Genomic DNA, 19,941 nt, shown 5'->3' on the forward strand with positions numbered 1-19,941 from the left:
CCAAAAATAAAAACAATCAGAAAAAAGAGAAAGTGGGCTCATGGATTTCAACGAAATCGTCATACATATCACAGGATTAGGTATGCAGTTCCATGTTTTATCTGAATGAACAGGAAGAAACTGTACATCGATATTTGGGGAGCATGTCTTCCTCCCCCATGACCCTTGTGATGGTCAGCCTTATACAAAAAAAAAAAAAAAAAAAAAAAAAAGTAAGGGAAAGGTTTGAATAACATTTCCCAGGTGAGTGCATTTGGTTACTGGGAAAGTCGTCTACTACATACGGTTCCTCAACCATGATTTCTTGCGTGGTCAGTCCTCTTCAACAAAAAAATATCACAAAATGGTAGATGTGGCTTTGATATCTTAGTACATGCCATACAATGGATTCCCATCCGTTATACGATATTCAGGATTTGTAACACACCCCCTTCCCTCCCTGTGATTCTGGAATGAGCCAGACCCCTCCCCCCAAAAAAAAAAAAAAAAAAAAAAATCCGAAATAGGGGAAAGTGGGCTGATAGATTTCAACGAAATCAGCATCGAGATCGGAATATTGAGTCTGCAGTGTCCGTATTTTCTCTTAATAACGACTTCAAAAACTCAAAACAGTATACAGCAGCAAGTAACAATGCAAACAAAATGTCGCTTCATTGCAAGTAATTTTCATTATAAAATGCCTGATGTAATCTCTATGCTTTATGTGTCATTAGTTAGACCACACCTAAAACACCGTGTGCAGCAATGGTCCCCGAATCTTATTACATACGAAGAAAGGCTCCACGGAGTGCAGCACATAGTCACAGAAATGACCCCATCGCTGCTAAATTTACAGTACAAAAACCTACTAAAGAAACTAAACATATTTCCTCTATAAGAGCGAAAATTCTGGGGAGATCTAATACAAGAATTTAAATTTCTTAACAAGTTTGTAACTATGTTAAATATGATAATCTGTTCAAAATCCTGAATGATACTGTGACTAGAAATAAAGGAACGAAACTCATGAGGAAGAGATGCACCACCAGCATGGGGACAGTTATTTTAATATTTGCACAGTGAAACAAATGGCTAGCCTACCAGCAACAGTAGTTATACAAAAACTATTTGTACGTTTAAAATTCAGTTAGACAAATATTTTGAGACAATGAGCTATAGCTAACATAGTGTTGTGTATTTCCAAGTTGAAGTGCATGTTCGTGACTGAGAGACGTTTGCTGAAGAACGAGAACATTCGGCGATTGCGTTTCTTTTCTTCTAGAGCTCTGTGAAACAGAGATAACATACTGCACAGTTGTTCCTCTCCCGCCACGTTTGTAAAAATTTCCATGCTTGTTCTTCCTAACAAGAATGTTTTTTTCCCTTTTTCCTGGCGGTTTAACCGGTTGGCATGGTGGGTGGGGATGAGCCTTCCTCTTTTCACTGCTTTTTGTCTTGCACGTTGGTTAGATCTTCGTAAAATTAGCATTTTTTCCTAACAGATAACCTCGTCATTGGCTAACAGGCCTCCTAGTATCTGTACTCCTATGTACTCTCTCTCTCTCTCTCTCTCTCTCTCTCTCTCTCTCTCTCTCTCTATTTCTCTCTCTTTAATATCTGGGACACAATGTCAAAGTAGGTTTTCTGCATGGTGGGAGCTCCCTACATTGACCATGCGCCAACTTGCTTATACATCATACATGCATACATATATAAAAATATTCACTCGGATAATGACTGCAGTTATACTCAGAGCCCACCATGTAATCTTTTTCTTATCTATGAACGTAATTTTTACTTATACAATCAATACGTCCCCCCCACTCCCTGTTGTATATACGACTGATAGTTATCTGAGGTTTACCATAACCATATCTGTTGGCAGGGCTTGAGTTTATTACTAGCAGCAAGGGAGACGGTATGGGAGAAACGTAACATGTGTCTCATGCCATCGAGGCTCTGTGAAGTTTAAGCACAGAATGGAGCCTCATATGTACACACACCTTGAAGTGGCTGCCATGATACGCATTTCAAATACTATTACTCACACTGAAGGGTTTACTATTTCCGGTTACCTTAAGGAAAGCTTAAGTCAAGACTGTCCTTCAGTGAATGATGTTTCAGTTATTAGGCATCATGCCTTACTTCTCTCATTTGACGATGTCCAAAACTGAAACCAGTTTGGGTAAAACAGCTTCTCAGTCAAGTCATGTAAGGCAAGAATAGCCTGTCACCAAATCATGAATGAACAATACACTTCATTGACCTTCATGATTCAAACCATTATGAGCAAAAGCTTTTGTCTCCATCTTATTTAGAAGAGCTGTAAAGGGCGTCCTCTCATCAATAAGAGTTATACTCAATAAGGGAGAAAAATTCAACAGCTCCGCAAGGGCAGTGAAAGAAGAGAGTCAGCTTAGCATACCTAATGTCTTGGAAGTGGATTCTGCTAGTAGGGGATGGGATCTTGCCATAATAGGACCCGAAAAAATGAAATCCCAAGGAAATTGAGAAATGACAAGGTACTGTGTGCTGTAGTGTTGAATATTTATTGATCTTTCTGTAGAAAATTTCGGCAGGTGAAGTGAATTAGGAATTTGGAAACTGAGTTTTTGATGCATTACAAACAAAGTTTCTTTTATCGCAATCAAAAATACATCCAAAACAATAATCCAGGTGGGCTGTACATAGTCTTACCCTGAGAATAGTTAATACCTTCTATGTTGGAAGCCGTGAGAACCGGGTGGAAGGTGAGAAGGGTGGAGTCATAACCATATGAATGGATATTGTTAACTATGCATCTCACATCACTGATCAATAGAACGAATCGCAGAGAACTCAGACCCCGAGCTGTTGACAAAAAACGTCACTCGGTGTGCCTCCGCCAAGCCTAGTGCACGGGTTCGCCATACAGTTTCCATGACCTGGCTGACATAATCAGTTCTTTGTCCCCTCATGTTGCATCACTAACAAAAGTTTAGTCTAAATCTAACAAGGGTTTCAGGATACACATATTGCTCCCACAAGGATAAACTAAGTCGACCCCATCTGACCTTGAACATTGACCCATTGATCTTGTTGACCTAATCAGTTCACCGTCCATTCATACTGTATCATGACAAAGGTTTTCTTGAAATCCGTTGAGGGGCTCAGGAGGTATCATGCTCACACGGATAAACAAAAACAGCCTCATATGACCTTCGCCTTTGACCCCATGATATAGCGACCTAATCAGTTCATCATCTCATACTGCATCACTGACAGAAATTTGGTGGAAACCGTCAAACAGTTCTGGAGACATCGCACCCACGAGAGTGTTTTGGACGCACGGACTCACGAACGTAAAGATCAATCACTTAATGCCTTCTCCACCATAGGTGGGCCAAACCATCATCACCTCATTCTGCATCACTGACCAAAGTTTGGTGAAAATCCGTCAATGGGTTCTAGATATATCGCTGCCAGAAAAGTGTTACTGATGCACAGACGCACTCATCCACTCAAGCACGAACATACAGACCAGTCACTTAATACCTCCTCCCACATAGATGGGCGGAGGCATAAACATGAGATTTGGTAACAGAACAGAGCCTTTATGAACGCCACAACTGATAGCCTTAAATATAAAGTCTACAACAGCAATTACAGATCGACCATAAAAAGAAACCGGAGATAAAGGTACAGAGAGAATTTTAAAAAAAGGTAAGAGAGCAGTTTGGAAATTAAAGATTTGTTTCAGACTGGGTCGAAAACCTCCGAGATGCCAACTGCAGTTGCAAAGTTTTAATCAAAGTCCCAAGTGACAGATGATAAAAATTAAAAATAAATGAAGGTGAGAGGCTCGCCAAATGAATTGTCCTTGGTAGAACTAAAACTGGCTGTCAAAAATAAGATCTTGAGACGTAAATACGTGTTTTAAATTATTCTTGTTGAGGATACATTCAAAGACTGAAGCAAGACAACACAGTAAAGCTTTCACTGCTGGAGGTGTCAGCCGAAGCCATACACTTCACTGGGGTGAAATTGCTACTGAGTTTAATCGAACTGGCACCATCAGAAAGTGCATGATAAATCCCAGAGAAATTTTTCCAATTTGGTATCTCATATGGGTCCCTTGACTTTTATCATCCCATTACATGACATGGAACAATTGCAAGATATATATCTATTATGCACTGATATATATTTGTTCAAATATATCCCTGTTTCTGTTGATATTATCGCATTTTTTCGTCTTTGGAATTTTCATCATCATTAATTTTCTTTTCATTAATTTTCAATCACCTGGTACTAAAAGGAATAACTTTGACATCATAACAACTCATTATTTCCATATCACAGGTAAAATTCAGATATAAAGGAGAAAAGTATGTTGTGAGGAAAACTTCCATCGAAGTAATATCAGTCTTTTACACATCACCCATCTAGCCTGCATACTTTTCAGCACTTTTAAACAGATATATGCAGCTGAAAATATGTTTTCCGAATACACAAGTCTACCCCATATGTCTGCTGTGGAACGACAAAGAAAAACTGTAATAACAAACGTATTTGGATAGTAGGTTATCTCTTGTGCGTTTCAGATGCATCTGACTCCATCTCACAATTCCATGCAAAAAATATAAAGACTGACAAATCGATGTCTTTTCGGAGCGGCAAGAGAAGTTATGTGACCTCTCAAATACGCAACAGTGAACGGGCTGGAGCAGGGAGATGGGAGTGGTAACCTTTCCTCGGCTAACGCTGAATTATTTATCTCCAGCAAGAAGGAACACGGAACAAGTTGACGGATAGAGGCAAAGAGTTTGTGAAGACTTGGTTTCAGAACAGAACAGTTCTTGAGAAAAAAAACGAGGGCTTCAGCGGGGCCATACACCATAATAAGACAGATGACAGTGAGGACAGAATGTCTGTCTGTCTATCTATTGCCAGATGCCTTAATCCCTTATACGGGATGGCTACAAACAAATCGCCTTCACGTCACCCTGTCCCTCGCCATTTCATTGCCCTGCTCCCAATTCACACCCTCCTCTTTCATATACCTCTCCAATCCATCCCTTCATCTCATCCTTGGCGTTCCCCCCCCCTCTCTCTCCCTCCACCTCACTCACATATACTCTGTCATCAGGGCCACTCCAACATCCACTACCCCACACTGTATCTCTTTTATAACCTCATCCATATACAGTTTGAACAACCATGGAGACATGACACATCCCTGATTCAGCCCAACCTTCATATAGAAAAACTCACTCAGTTCACTATCCACACCCACTGCAGCCTTAGCACCATCATGCATACTCTTCACAGCATTCAACAACTTCCCATCTACTCCATATATTCTTAATACTTTCCACAAGCCTTATCTATCCAACCTGTCTTATGCTTTCTCCAAATCCATGAAGGCCCCATACAACTTCTTTCCCTTCTCTAGAAACTATTCCACTAAAGATCTAAGAATGAATATCTGATCTACATAATTTCTTCCCTTCTTAAAGCCTTCCTGTTCTTCTCTAACTAAATCCTCTGTTACTTCCCTAACTGTCAATAAGTGTCCTACCGTATACTTTTCCTAATACACTAAGAAGACAAATGCCCCTATGATTACCACACACTTCTTTTTTCCCATTTCCCCTTGTACTGTACAAGGAAATAATTATACCTGACTTCCAATCCTCCAGGACTCTACCTTCCTCCAAGGCAAATCTGCACTTCTTACACATCCATTCTACTGCTATCTCTCCCCCATGCTTCAGCATTTCACCACACACTCCATCAATTCCTGGGGATTTCCCCATTTTGACATTCTTCATTGCTTCCATAACTTCCATCCTACTGATTTCTTCCTGTCTTCCCACCTCCCTCCTTCTCCCAACCATTCCCCAGCCTCTTATACTCACATTACTTTCAATTTCTGTGTTCAACAATTCATTAAAGTGTTCTCTCCATCTGCTCACTTTTTCTCCCTTCTCAACTAGTAATCTACCATTTTTATCTTTCACTTCCCTACTAACATCACTGCCACCCTGTCTGACTCTCTTTACCTCTTTTCAGAAAATTTTCTTACATTCCCTCCACTTGTCACTCAAATTCCTTCCAAATTCCTCATCCACTCTCTTCTTACTCTCTCTTACTAATCTTTTCACCTCTCTCTTTCTTTCTACATATAACTCTCTCTTCCGCCTCTCAACTTCTTCAACGCCCCTGTTTCTCATCCTTTCATTATATGTTTTTTTTCTTTTGTGCCACAGCCTGTCTCACCTCTTCATTCCACCATGCTGTTCCTTGCACCCCCTTTAGTCTTCTCTTCACCCCACACACCACCTCACATGCTGTACAGATTTCTTCTGTGAATATCTTGCACACACCTTCAACGTCCCCCATCTGCTCCAATTCATATTTACCCAATCGTTCCTCCACTTCTCTCTTATATTCTGCCTTTTTCTCATCTTCTTGTAACCTTTCCACTCTCCTAGCATAAACTCCTTCCTCCCATCCTTCCCTTTTTCTATTTCTCCATTTTACTTGGACCTCGATTCTGACCACGACTTGGTGGTGGTCAGAAAGTCCACTCCCCCAACCTCTATATGATCTTGCATCCATTACACATCTTTCCATTCTTTCATCCACACACACATAATCAATCATTGCATTCCTTTCATTCAGTTCACCAACCACTCTTCTCATCACTCGCCATGTATACCTGTGGATCATTTTTTGCCTGAAGAGGGTATTGGTTATCACCAGCCCCCTCCCGGCACAAATGTCCACTAATGCTCTGCCATTCTCATCTATCTCAGCAGGCACACCCCACTCACCAACTACTCCATCCACCATCACATTCCCTACATTACCATTCATATCACCAATCAAAAACACTCTCTCATTCCTTTCAAACTTTTCCATGCACACTTCTACATTTGTCCAGAACTCTTCTCTCACTCTGCTTGCACGATCTTGCGTTGGTGCATACACGCACACAATCGCCCACATTTGTAATACAACTTCCAGTCTTACCCACAAAATCCTTGAGCCAGCTGATCCATACTCTCTTATATTCTCCTTCCCTCTGTTACGCACAACAATACACACTCCTTTTGCCCTCTCATTCTCACCTACTCCTGCACATATATCCCATCCATACTCCAATTCTCACTCACTCTCTCCTCTCCATTTAGTTTCAGTTAATCCACATACATACACTTTCGCACCCTCAAGCACCTGGACAATCTCTCTCTCTTTCACCTCATCATTTGCACCCCTTACATTCCACGTTGCCATCCGTATCATGTCCTTTGTTCGGTCTTTAGTCGTCATCTTTTGGTCAGTCCTGGTCCGAGCTTCTTGTACGTATTTTTAGTTTGTTGTTTTGCGGGGAGGGGCACTAACCCTTCGCCAACCCACTTGCAGTCACGTAGGGAACACGTGTCGGTTGGTTATAAGGTTACCACCCAGCATTGTAAATTATTTCCTGGTTTACAGGAAATCATTTGGCCTGCCACTCAATGTAGAGTGTACATACTCGTACTTGGAAGCTATTCAACTGAAAATCACGAGGAAGTCAAAAGGAGAGGTGGGGAGGGGGGGAGAAATGAAGTGATAACATCTGAATCTTCAAACTTGGAAAGGTAAGAGGATGTTCTGGGAAAGACTTATTCTTGTCAGTAGGACAAATATTTACAGATCCATCAGCTCCACAATGAGGAGGGAAAGACGACATACTAAATTTATTCTAGAGGCTTTTGGCAGTGTGCCAGAGGGAGTGGAAAGATTCTTAATCACAGATTTATGAGTGATCTGGAACAGTTCTGACCATAAACAAAGATCGCACGAGATGCAGGAGTAAATTCATCCCGATACCTCTTGAAATCCACCACTTATTATGGACAGCGCTAGAAAACTAAAACAAGTTGTTTTAAGTCTTTAAAAGATAAGAGAAAAGAAGTTTGGTTCTTTGGTCAACAAAATAACTTTTCTAATCCACAAAGTACATTTTGGTGGCTCTTAACCAAGGAAGCAATAATTCATCCATGGAGGAGCAGAGATGAACTTAATCAAGGCTATCCAATTAACGGCACTTAATGGCTACAGACTCAGTTTCTTTGGAGGATTCACAGGCCTTCCTGGAGCAATAATACATATTATTGATACAAGAACCTGACTGCAGGAGCCCCAAGGAGAATAAGACTGACTATAGTCAGAAGGACTGGTTGTAAGAGAAAGGTGCAGTAAGTTCAGATTCTCACTAAGACGGTCAGTAATACAAGTAGGATGATGTTCAAGCTGCAACAGGTCATTAAGAAATGATGCTGGCTTCTTCATCAGGTTGCTCACCGAATGAAGAAATGAGCCAAAGGTGGTGGTGAATATTGGGACTGTCTGAAATTGTAATTTTAGAAAACAGTTGTGGACAGAATGCGTTCTACTTAGTAAAACAGTCAAAGAATGCCTGAAAGGTGGTGGAGCAAATATTGTTGAGTGGTTAGGAAGATTGATGAATGTGTGTTTTGTGGGAAGTATGGTGCCAATTGACTGACCAAGTGCTTCTGTGGTTCCGTTGTATAAAGATAAAGGTGATAAGTATGAATGTACTAGCTATAGGGGTATAAGTCTGTTGAGTGTTGTGGGTAAGGTGTAGGGTAGAGTGTTAATAAAGAGAGTTAGAGAGGGTATAGAGGGAGCGATTGGTGATGAGCGGTGTGGCGCTAGGAGAGGGAAGAAATGCGTGGATCAGGTGTTTGCTGTGAGACAGGTATGTGAAAAGTATTTAGTGAAAGGTAGGGATGTGTTTTGGGCATTCATGGATTTAGAGAATGCGTATGATAGAATTAATAGGGAGGCTTTGTGGGCTGTTTTGAGACTGTATGGACTTGATTGGAGGTTGCTAAAAGGAGTGAAAAGTTTTTTATGCAAATAGTAGAGTGTGTGTAAGAGTGGAAAATACTGTGAGTGATTGGCTTCCCATGAGAGTGGGGCTGCAGCAGTTGATGTGTGATGTCCCCTTGGTTGTTTAATATTTTTATGTATGGTGTTGTAAGGGAGGTGAACGCTAGAGTGTTAGGTGGAGGATTGAGTCTGGTGAATGCAGGTGGTAGAGAGTGGAATCTGAAGCAGCTGCTGTTTGCAGATGATGCTGTACTGGTGGTTGATTCAGAGGAGAGATTGTGACAGTTGGTAGAGGAGTTGGGAAGGGTGTGTGGAAGGAGGAAATTGAGGGTAAATGAGAATAAAAGTAATGTGATGAAGTCAATGCTGGGAATGCTACCAATAAAAAGTAGCGGCACTCCCATTCCCGTCACTAGCTCGAAAAAGTAGTGGCGTTACTGGTTTCGCTACTTGATACGAAATGTAGCGACACTCCTGCTCCCGCTCCCACTACTTTGGATAAGAAAAAGGTACGTGAAGGAAAGGTCAACAAAAATCTGTGATATAGATACACTATAAACTGTTTTGATAATAGTAGTCAGTCTGAGTGGTTATCTTGTGTACCAGTAATGTCAGTATATACTTATACTGAAAAAAAAAAAAAATCATACATGTCGGTGTCACTTTAACCGGTCATGTCCCAAGCTATTTCGCATCTCTGACACCCCTCAATCAAGAGGTATTTTCAATTTTTTTTTTTTTGGCTAAAACCTCCGCTTTTGGTGAGAATCATCGAAAATTCATAGAGAAATTGGTCACCTGAGGTTTAAAATACTCGATCCAGGTAGCAGTACCTCCTTAGCTGACTGGATTTTCTAGCAGGCTGACACCAAAGGAAACGAGTTCTATGGAAGGGTAACTATTTCACACCACTCATAAACGGTATTTATTTATTTATTTGGTACGAATTTATATGTAGTATGAGAGTATATTGGTTTTCACACAGTAATATAGGCAATATAAGCATTGTTTCACACCCCAAATAAATCAACATACCTGACCTTTTCTGGCGACATTACCTGATCATCATTTCTGACTGTTTCTTCCTCTAATGCTAAGTAAACTTTGTCCTCCACACTGTCATCAATTGGGGAATCACTCTGGCCTTGAATTTCGTACTGTGGCACGACATGTCTTTACTGGCCAGGTCACTGGTAACAGGTGAATTGCTGAGACAACGGCGTGCGGGAGGGGAGGTCATGCAAGGTAAGGTATTGTCCCTGCCAGGCATCTTGTAGAGGAAGGTGTTCCATGTAAATGTATCAAAAATCACACGTGAAACTTGAAAAATGTGCAAATGACAGACCTTGCAATTTTGACGTGTTTATATACGTCAACGGGAGTCACAGTGACAAAACGTTTGGACGTGTATATACGTCAACAGGATGTGGCAGGTTAAGTATTTAGGGTCACATGTTGCTGTGGATGGAAGAATAGATGCAGAAGTGAAGTTTAGAATGAATGAAGAAGGAAAGGTGCTGGGAGGAATGAAAAAAGTGTTTAGATGTCGTTCACTTAGAATGGATGTAAAGAGAAGGCTGTATAAGGGTTTTGTGGTACTGATTGCATAATATGGGGCTGAAACGTGGAGTGTGGGTGTAGCAGAGAGGAGAAGGTTGTATGTAATGGAGATGATGTGTCTGAGGAGTATGTGTGGAGTGACGCGTATGGATCGAGTGAGAAATGATGAAGTGCAAAGGAGAATGGGATCTGTGCAGGAGATCACTGATCATGTTGAGCAGAGGGTGTTGCGATGGGCTGGGCATACAGAGGGAATGGATGATGAGTAATTGGTGAAAAAGATAACTGGATTGGATGTGAGATGTGTAAGGCTGAGAGGAAGACCACAAATAGGATGGATGGACAGTTTGAAGAGAACGTTGGATGCGAGAGGGATGTTTATTGAGCAAGGAAGAGTGGCTGCACGTAATAGGAATGATTGGAAAGAAATTGTGAATAAATATTTGCTGACGCAGCCCTGACGGGATATTCTTCTGAATTTGGTCTGATCAGCTGACCAGGTCAGGTGTGGGTAAGGGGATGGGTCCATTATGATGTGGCAGGGGTAAACCAGGTCTGCCGTCGGGCCCTGCTGCAGATGTCGCTGATTGCATTGCGCAGTTGATCCTCGTGTGGTGTTATGTGGTGAGGATCTGTCCTCTCTACCCTTGTGGCTAAGATGCGAATGAATGTGTGTGTTTGTGGATGAGTAAATTGGGAGTGTGTCATCCTGTCTCGGCTACGTCCCTTTCTTTGGGGAAAGGAGCTTAGGTATATAGTTGGAGTAACATCTGCGCATTAGATAACATAACCAGGCTATATTAATTGAGCAAGTTAAAAGGGCCAAAGCCATATTCTGGAACATTCAGAGGACTCAAGTTCAGAAACACGAGAACAAGTTAGGTTGTTGTGTATATACAAGTACACACAACAGACACCTTGTCTTTGAAATGAGCCTATAAATTAGGGAAGATTCACTGGTGTTCTATCAAAGGACTATGATGATAATTTTGCCGTAAGGAAAAGAAGGTGAGGTTAAGAGGAAGGGAGGTGGTGTTCAACAGAGAGGAACTTGAAGGAAAGGTCGCGAATGTTGCACAAAATAAAAGTTAGGTTTCCAGAGAAGGTCAAGGACATCTCATTTGGTCGTCACCTGCAAAGTACCTGATGCTTAGTATTTATGCCCACCCACCCACCCCTTTGCTGGGGACTCCATGGCTAAATATTGTTGTGCCACCAATTTCTATTATATTAAATGGTGTGATATACAGTGGTCATGTAGGTTGCTGTAAACAATTAGAGGAAGATACATAAATCAATACAAGTATGAGTCAGCTATTTGTTTAATTGTATATATTAGCCTGGACTGAAGATATTTGATTAAACATGAAAAAATACATGTAATCAAGCGAGGTAGTCTTGGTTATTGCTTGGCATATGTGCTAAATTTTAGTGGCATTAACGTTAGCTCCTAAGAGTAAGGATATTTTCCAGAGTAAGGCTGTAATTATAACACTTACACGTAAATACTTGGTATTCACAGTATACTCCATAAGAATTATCCCAACGCCAGAGTCAAGTACGTCTCTGAGGTCTTCATAAGGATTAATGATGTGTCTGACTGCCAGGAGGGACATAAGGTTGCCAGTGTAGCTCTGTGTCAGTACAAATATCATCAGCATCCACACCCCCAGCACCACTCGTTCCCACCACCACCAGCCTGTAGTTGTTCGGATGTCTGTTTGGACACAAAACATTTTCATGTGCATGCAGAGATTAGACCAATTATGTATACATATCATACTACTGTGCAAAATACCTATAGAGATCTGCCTGAACTTATCAGTGATAATTTAAATATATATATATATATATATATATATATATATATCACTATCACTAGATTCGCTAAGTAATCTAGATGTGCGAAACTATTATTATCCATATCTGTACTATTAGAGAATTATCTTCCTCAGTTTAATGCAGAAATGAAAAAGGCCAAGAGTTTGGGATGGGTATTACTTCAGTTAAGTCTCTGGTTATGCATTCTTTGCATAAAAGAATCTCTGATCAAAACTAGGATAATATTGAACTCCCTGATTACACATTTAATGTGGATCTGATGCCCAGCAAACTCTTAATTCATAAATGTTTCTTTTCAGAGTTATCATTAAAATTACCTTCCTGGAAAAGAACCCGAACACAGTTAAAAACATTCGTGTCCCGCCTTCCTGTGTGTTGTTTGCGAGTGGGAAGGCAGGATGGCAGGAAGTGCATGATAATGATCACTGCCAAAAGCGCCATCATGACGGCAGCCCACACCAGTGGTGACAGAGGCAGCAGGAAGCCCCACGGGTCAACCTCAGGACGAGAACGGGCAGCAAAAATCTTGTATGTAATTTGAGACATATATTGTGAGAAATCCATCCAAGTATATCTTCTCCAGTCATATGCATGTGGACCCAGGGACAAGTCTACCTCCTGAAATCGGAAATATGCTTTCCTGAGACTATGATCCCGGTTATCTACTGTTAAATGTGTGCAAGGACTCCAAGTTATCTATTGTTAAGTGTGTGCAAAGACTCATATATTACACTGTCTTGCAGTCTGGGAATACATTCACTGCTAAGCCAGTGAAAGTACTTTTTGTTTCATACATTGTTATAGTATGACCTAGGGGAATTTTAGCATATCCATTCTTTGCTGGCTTTTCATCATCATCATCCTTACCTCTTTCTCCCATCTAAGGATGAGTTGAGATAGGGTCCAAAAATCAGGGAGGAGAGCGCACTAAAAGGAAAAACTATCAACACCATGTCTAATGGAATGAGCCAGACACTCATTCACTCATCATTCAAGCCCCCGGAATCGTGACTGTCGCACAGCTTTAACAATTGCATTTTTCTGTGTGCGCAAGGGCATCCAGCATCCACTTACTGTATGTATGGCTACATTCAGGTGACTATATAGTGAGGTACAGGTATCCCAGGAAGCCATCTATTGTAGCAGGTGGTAACCGTATAATCAAAGGGACTCCTGGTTGTCTAGAGGGTTCACAGGAGTTTAAATCCGAGGGTTGGTTGTGGTTTATTACTCACATAACTCTGTAAATGAAACTAAATTGCCTAGCTCAGCCTGATTCAGTTCTTACAGGGTAATCAAGGATTGGGTGATTGATAGATAGATGGAGTCACTCCATCATTTAACAAGTTAATATTGGGAGTGACGTAAATGTTATGTGACGTTTTCTATAATCTTAGCAAAATGATAATGCTGAGGGGCAGAATGCATTTGATCGTTGTTTACAATAGCATCATTGCTTAAGAATCAATGTGACTGAAATCTGAGCACCCCACCACTCACGGCTTGTTTTATGGCAAGAAATGAAAAGAAAATCAGGGTTATGCATTTGGGGAGGGTCATGGTTAAATTGGTCCCCAACTCCTTTTGAGGAACAAGTCTAAGCCAAGCTCTTGTGTGGACAAGTCTTGTGGTGCACTGGATGTTTAAATAACGAGGTATAAGCCGCTGCGTAGCATTAGGTGTGAAATTATTGTCTCAGAAATGATGACTTGTACTGTAAGTGCCCAGTGCACTGAAGTGTCTAATATGTGTTACGTATTGTAAAGTGTGAGTTGAAATATACTGTTTCCATGCATACTCAACTGTTGCAACCCTTATGCCCGCCTCTTTTGGGTCATGATGGAGACATACATAAATATCAGTGAAATTAAATATATATAAATATTCATACATAACATTGACATAGTCTGAAATTATATAAAAACACTTTTCTGCATGATAAACTTTGCGCTCCTATTTGAACAGCCAACAATCGGAACTACTCGTATGTCCGTCTTTCCTCTTCTGTACAGTAGTCATAAGCCATCTCTCTGTTTCTGCTTTCACACTAATGACAGTCCAAATAGCCAAACTCTTGTTTGCACACTACATGCCAAAACACACATGCATTGAGGAAACAGACAAACAAATAGACTGAGCTTAAAGAGTGGGCCTGTAAAAGCAGTTTTTTTTTTTTTTTCTAAATCTGCTGGGCTTTATTCTATCTCTGCACAATATCAGTTTGAATTCATTCAGCACAAGCTACCACGATTAATATTATTTAAAAATGATTACAATATCAATCATAAGACAACAATTTTCAACAAAGGGCACTTGGAGAGCACAACATTCACACCCACCAATTGGTCTAAGGGCCAATATTTTATTTTTTCCTGTAATACTGACCTTTAACCGATTTCTTGGAAAAGAAAATTTTTACTGCATTCGTGCCTAACCCTTAACCCTTCCACCATATTTGGTTCAAACCAGATAACAATTGAGCTGACTTTAGTCAGTGGCCCTGACCTTTGACCATTCCCTGTTACCTTGAACTGTGAATTATTCTTATAATCGAGTTTCTTTATCCTTGTTTAATTTGTACATATCCACACAATATAGTATATATTACATAAAAGCATTCTAAGTTGATCTTATCAAGTGACGATGACCTTTGACCTATTCTCAAAAACAAGATATCAACTTCTAGGGTGATCCTCAACTCATCCACCAGTTCTCATCCAAAAACACATCAAAATTGTTCTAGTTGTGTTATTCACACAGAGACATACGTTGAATTTTTTTGTTTGTTCTGTGATCTTGACCTTTGATTGGTCCCACAAGTGAATCCCATTGTTCTTGCTTGACCCTTAACTGTTCAGTCAAGTTTGGTTCAAATCAAATTATAACCATTTCAGTGACCTTGGCCTTTAACTTTTCCCAAAAACCTTTACATACGAAACTGTTTAGTTAAACTGGAAAAAAAAATGCCCTTGCTCCATGACCTTGACCTATGACTTATTGTTCATATAAAAAAAAAAAACAGGTTTTATTTTAGGACTGCTTGGCAGTCCTTACAGCAATTTTGATTAATTCTGATCAAAACTGTTTACACACACACACACACACACACACACACACACACACCAATCAAAATATAACACCCGCGCTCACGAAGCGTGCGTGAGCACGAATTCAAATACTGCATATCACACCACCATCACCTTACCATACAACACGATCACCATACCAATATCTCATACCACTGCAACACCGCAACATCACCACCACATTATATAAATGAAGTAAGGTGGGAAGTGGAAAAAAGTATATGAAAAAAGTGTTACAGCTTACCTCCCTCATCAATAGGCCCAACATGCCGGTCCACGACCCATTGTTCAGCCTGGTGCCCCATGATCTGTCGGCGGCTCTCACGTAAGAGTAGCTGGGGCAAAAGTAAATGGACACTTCAATTGCATATGAGACTCTATTGACTTTCGTTTACATAACGGTGTTTGAAAGTGAATGCAGATTTTAACTAGAGGGGCACTCAATGAAGCACATCTCTCCATCAAGGACAATATAATTTCCAAATCACTCTTCAAAATGGGTTAGGATTTCTCATCATTGATTAGGGTTTCGCAAAAAGTGTTTTTCGGATCCAGAATCTGCAGTACGATCCGGATCGGTCCCAAAAGTTAATCGATTGTTTCCTGGGACATGGGCTATCTACCCACCCAATTTGGTACAGATCCCTCTTTTAGTTATTGAGTAACCCTACTAACGACAAACTAACAAACATCGGATCCAAAAGTTGATCGATTGTTCCCTGGGATATGGACTATTTACCCACCAAATTTGGTTCAAATCTCTTTTAGTCTTTGAGTAATTCTGTTAACATACAAACAAACAACTAAAGGGACACTCAGAGGAGCGCATCTCTCCGACAAGGTCAACATTATTTCCAAACCACTCTTCATAATGGGCTAGGTTTTCTGATCATTGATTAAGATTTTGCAAAAAGTGTTTTCTGGATCCAGAATCTGTAATATGATCCGGATCGTCAGCAAAAGTTAATCGATTGTTCCGTGGGATATTGGCTGTCTACCTACCAAATTTGGTGGGTGATAGTGTGTGCAGAGGGGAATAAAAGTGTTGCTATTCGGACACAGCACTCTCATTATGATGCTCTGGTGGGAGTAAAAATAGCTCAATTGAACTGGCTGAAGAGTCTAGCGTCTTTAGTCAGATGATGTGTTTTTCACCTTTATTCGTGTGACTTTTAGAAAATATTTCGGATAATAGCAACTTCTCGAACCCTACGTTTAATATATAGTTTTTTTAGTGAACGGAAGAAGGAACCAGAGAATAGAAGTCCGCAACATTGTCACCTCCGAGAATTAAAAAAAAAAAAAAAAAAAAAGCCCAGTTCAACATCCGTTCCTTTCGAGATGTCTGGACATATTGCGTATAACCCATTTTTACCCATTGTCCTCAATATAGGACGGAACTGAGCATTTTCAAAAGTTAACAGAGAAGGGAACCCCGGGGTAGGGATCTATGAGCTTCGCGACAATGAGCCGACAGGTGGAGGGTGGTACACCTGGTACCCATCCGGCAAAATCCCTAGCATAGGAACTCTGGGAGCTAATGGGTTGAAAGAGTAGAGGTCATAGGCAGAAGGATATGCAAACATAGAAAGACAGTTCCAGAGTTGACCTGTTGCATACATGAAGGGCTGGCGGTTCCGGTTAATTCTTATATCAAAGAGCTGGACAAAAGGGCGGTGAAAATTTACTGCTAGATGGATGCTACGCTCCTGCCGTAGTGGACGACAACCAGGCAATTAAAAAGAGCACTGAGAATTGAAGTAGAAATAGAAAAGAGATAAAGATACAACAATGTGGCTAAGAGAGAGAAAGGTTGAAAGGAGGCAATGAGAGGAGAAGAGTTAATAAGACGAAACTCCCTTCACCACCAGACATCATTCCAGAGCTGAATAAAATCATCTGGTGGTTTCACGAATTAAGTAAAATAATGTATCGTCATCATCACAGAGAAAAAAAGAAGGGTTTACTTCAAAGTACTGAGTATGACAGTGTAAGGAAGCAGCGATAAACTCAGGTAGACAGTCAACTGGCTAGGTCTTGAATAATGCATATTACCCAGCACAGCATTCCGCCTAATATAAACTAAATCTTTACAGATATATATCTTGCCTTCCACAGTCCCCTCCCCTCCCCACACTATAACTACTTGATTTTATATTACTTGTTTTCCTACTGCATATATATACCCGGCTGGATTTCCCTGAGGAATAGTCGAAATAGTGAGAAATCATTTTGTCAAGGAGATCTCCTCCAAGCGATGTGTGCGACAAAACAGTAAAACATGGACAAACTGGGTCAGAATACTGGCTCTGGAAATATGATATAGATGAAATTTCAAAGTTTGATTAAAAATAAATGGACGTGTAACGTAATATGTCTGGTCAGTGGTGATTATTATTCTAATTTGCGATTTTCCTTCATAATGTTAAATAATATAAGTATGGTTAGGTTCATGTTGATCCTGCAGCTGACAATAATGCTGATGGTGATGATGATAATCATGATGATGGCGCAGCTGATGATGAAAATCATGATTATCATTGTGTTGGAAAGGAAAATAGTATATCTTACGTTAAATTCATTCGTCTTGCTATGAGCTGCATCATGTTATCCATGACTCCCTGGACGATGACCCGCTTTCCTCCAGGCTGCGTTGGGTCATCCACCTCCATCACATTTTGTGATGGGAATTTATCCGTCGTCGCCACCAAATGAGGACGATGTGAAAACCTTTTGTGGGAAACAAATGACTATTGTAGGTTCTCTAGTATTATGATGCACCATTACAAATTATCTTGTAATGTTCGATAATATAAAAAAAATAATCATTGATTACAAATATACTGTCCATATACACCAGTACACAAGGTGATAAGGATATTCCTGTGAGTTGAGGCAGGAGGTGTGGCAGTGTACAATAAGTGTGTGGTATGGCAATTTGTGTTGTGGCACTAGTAGAAAATGCAGTGAAACGTGTGTGTGTGTGTGTGTGTGTGTGTGTGTGTGTGTGTGTGAAGTATGATAGTGTATAGTATGTCAGTGCGGCTACTGGCAGTGGGAGATGTGTCAGTGTGAAAGGTGTTCTGTATGAGTGTGACGGTGTGTGGCATGGTACTGTATACTGTGACAGTGAGAGGTGAGACGGTGTGTGGTGCGCAAATGTGATAAGTGTCCGTGTGAGTTGTAACAGTATCTGAAGTAACATTTTTAGGTGTGACAGTGTTAGGTGTGTCAGCGTGAGATGTAAAGTGTGGCTGGAAAGTGTTGCAGTGTGAAGTGTGACAGTCTGTGTGTGACCGTGTGTGAGTTATCACTGTGAGGTGTGTTCGTGTAACGTGTGTCCGTGTGAGGTGTGAGGGATGACACGGTGTGAAGCGTGGCAGTGTGATGTATGGCACTGTGAAGTTTGGAAGTGTGAGGTGCAACAAAGTTAAATGTACTAGTGTGAGGTGAGGTAACGAGAAGTTTGGCAGTGTGTCAATGTGTTGTGTGATTGTAAAGTGTAGTACTGTAAGTGCGGCACTGTTAAGATGGTAAATGTAGACTGTGGCAGCATTAGGTGTGGCAGGATGGTGTGGCAATGTTACCCTCTGCCCAGTGACTTTTCTGTCACTGTGGCATATTTTAGAATGAAAAAAAAAAAAAAATCCTGATACAAAGAAATACTACGAACATGGCACCTGCATACAGAAGAACCTTGTTCAGTGCAGTAATTCATCACACTACTACTCGTGACATTCTTAGACACACACACCACAAAGCCAGTCAGGAGACAGGACGTGTGTGCTGGGCACTCCCCAGGTCCTGTCCTCCCCACTTACTGTTTTTTTAATCAGCCCATACACCACTGACCGGGCTAATGTATGGCCCGGCCTGCACTATATGTGCAGGGAATCTTTCAACGAACGAACGAACGAACGAACGAACGACATTCTTAGACATGTTGTTGGCTATATGAAAAACTGCAGGGCGATCATAGCATCTGTTATTCCAAGATTTCACTCACAGTCCTAGTATTTGTGGTGAATTATGAGAAAAGAGAAGGAGAAGCAGGTAGCCAAAAACACTTATGGCACTGAAGCCCTATAGTGTTACCTCAGAAAAACGTTTGTGAAGTTAAATAATGAAATAGCAGTTGCTATCATTTTGTGTTCTTCTCATTGAATTATTGAGAAAATATTTTTGTTGACAGAGCTGTTTCTACAATTTAGTAATTAAGACTCGATGACACGACCCTTGGTTAGTAGCCTAAAGATTTCAGAATGTCTCTTCAATTAAACACTGTTTATATCGGGCCGATAACTGCGACCAAAAATATTGCATGTCCATATATGTGTCACTCACTCATTCACTCATTCATTCACCGAATCACTGTACTTTCTTGAAGAATGGGGTCCAGGTCTTATATGAAAAGTGTTACGAACATGAAATTTTGCGGAATGATAGATTTTACTTATTTTAACAGAAAGTGAGGTCAGCGCACCAATGAACATAATTTGAATACACGTTTCGTTTTTACTAAAATTCACAGGCTGAGAAGGGTCAAATTACATGGTGGTAAGGACTGCACAACCTCACTATTACACCC

General features: G+C 40.6%; 1 protein-coding gene across 1 annotated transcript in view; it reads right to left on the reverse strand.

Annotated features, from left to right (window-relative positions):
• Window positions 1–19,941, reverse strand: part of LOC145407291 (glutamate receptor ionotropic, delta-1-like) — a 528,461-nt gene that overhangs the window by 103,734 nt on the left and 404,786 nt on the right. Inside the window, exons 5-8 of the mRNA XM_080278315.1 lie at window positions 17,925–18,083; window positions 15,598–15,688; window positions 12,585–12,885; window positions 11,925–12,142 (exon numbers count right to left, since the gene is read on the reverse strand). Coding sequence (XP_080134441.1) covers window positions 11,925–12,142; window positions 12,585–12,885; window positions 15,598–15,688; window positions 17,925–18,083 — 769 coding nt within the window. The remainder of the gene's footprint in view (window positions 1–11,924; window positions 12,143–12,584; window positions 12,886–15,597; window positions 15,689–17,924; window positions 18,084–19,941) is intronic.

This window comes from Coenobita brevimanus, chromosome 8 (assembly GCF_032717465.1).
Source record: "Coenobita brevimanus isolate Jiangsu-jjx chromosome 8, ASM3271746v2, whole genome shotgun sequence".
NCBI classification, from domain to species: domain Eukaryota; kingdom Metazoa; phylum Arthropoda; class Malacostraca; order Decapoda; family Coenobitidae; genus Coenobita; species Coenobita brevimanus.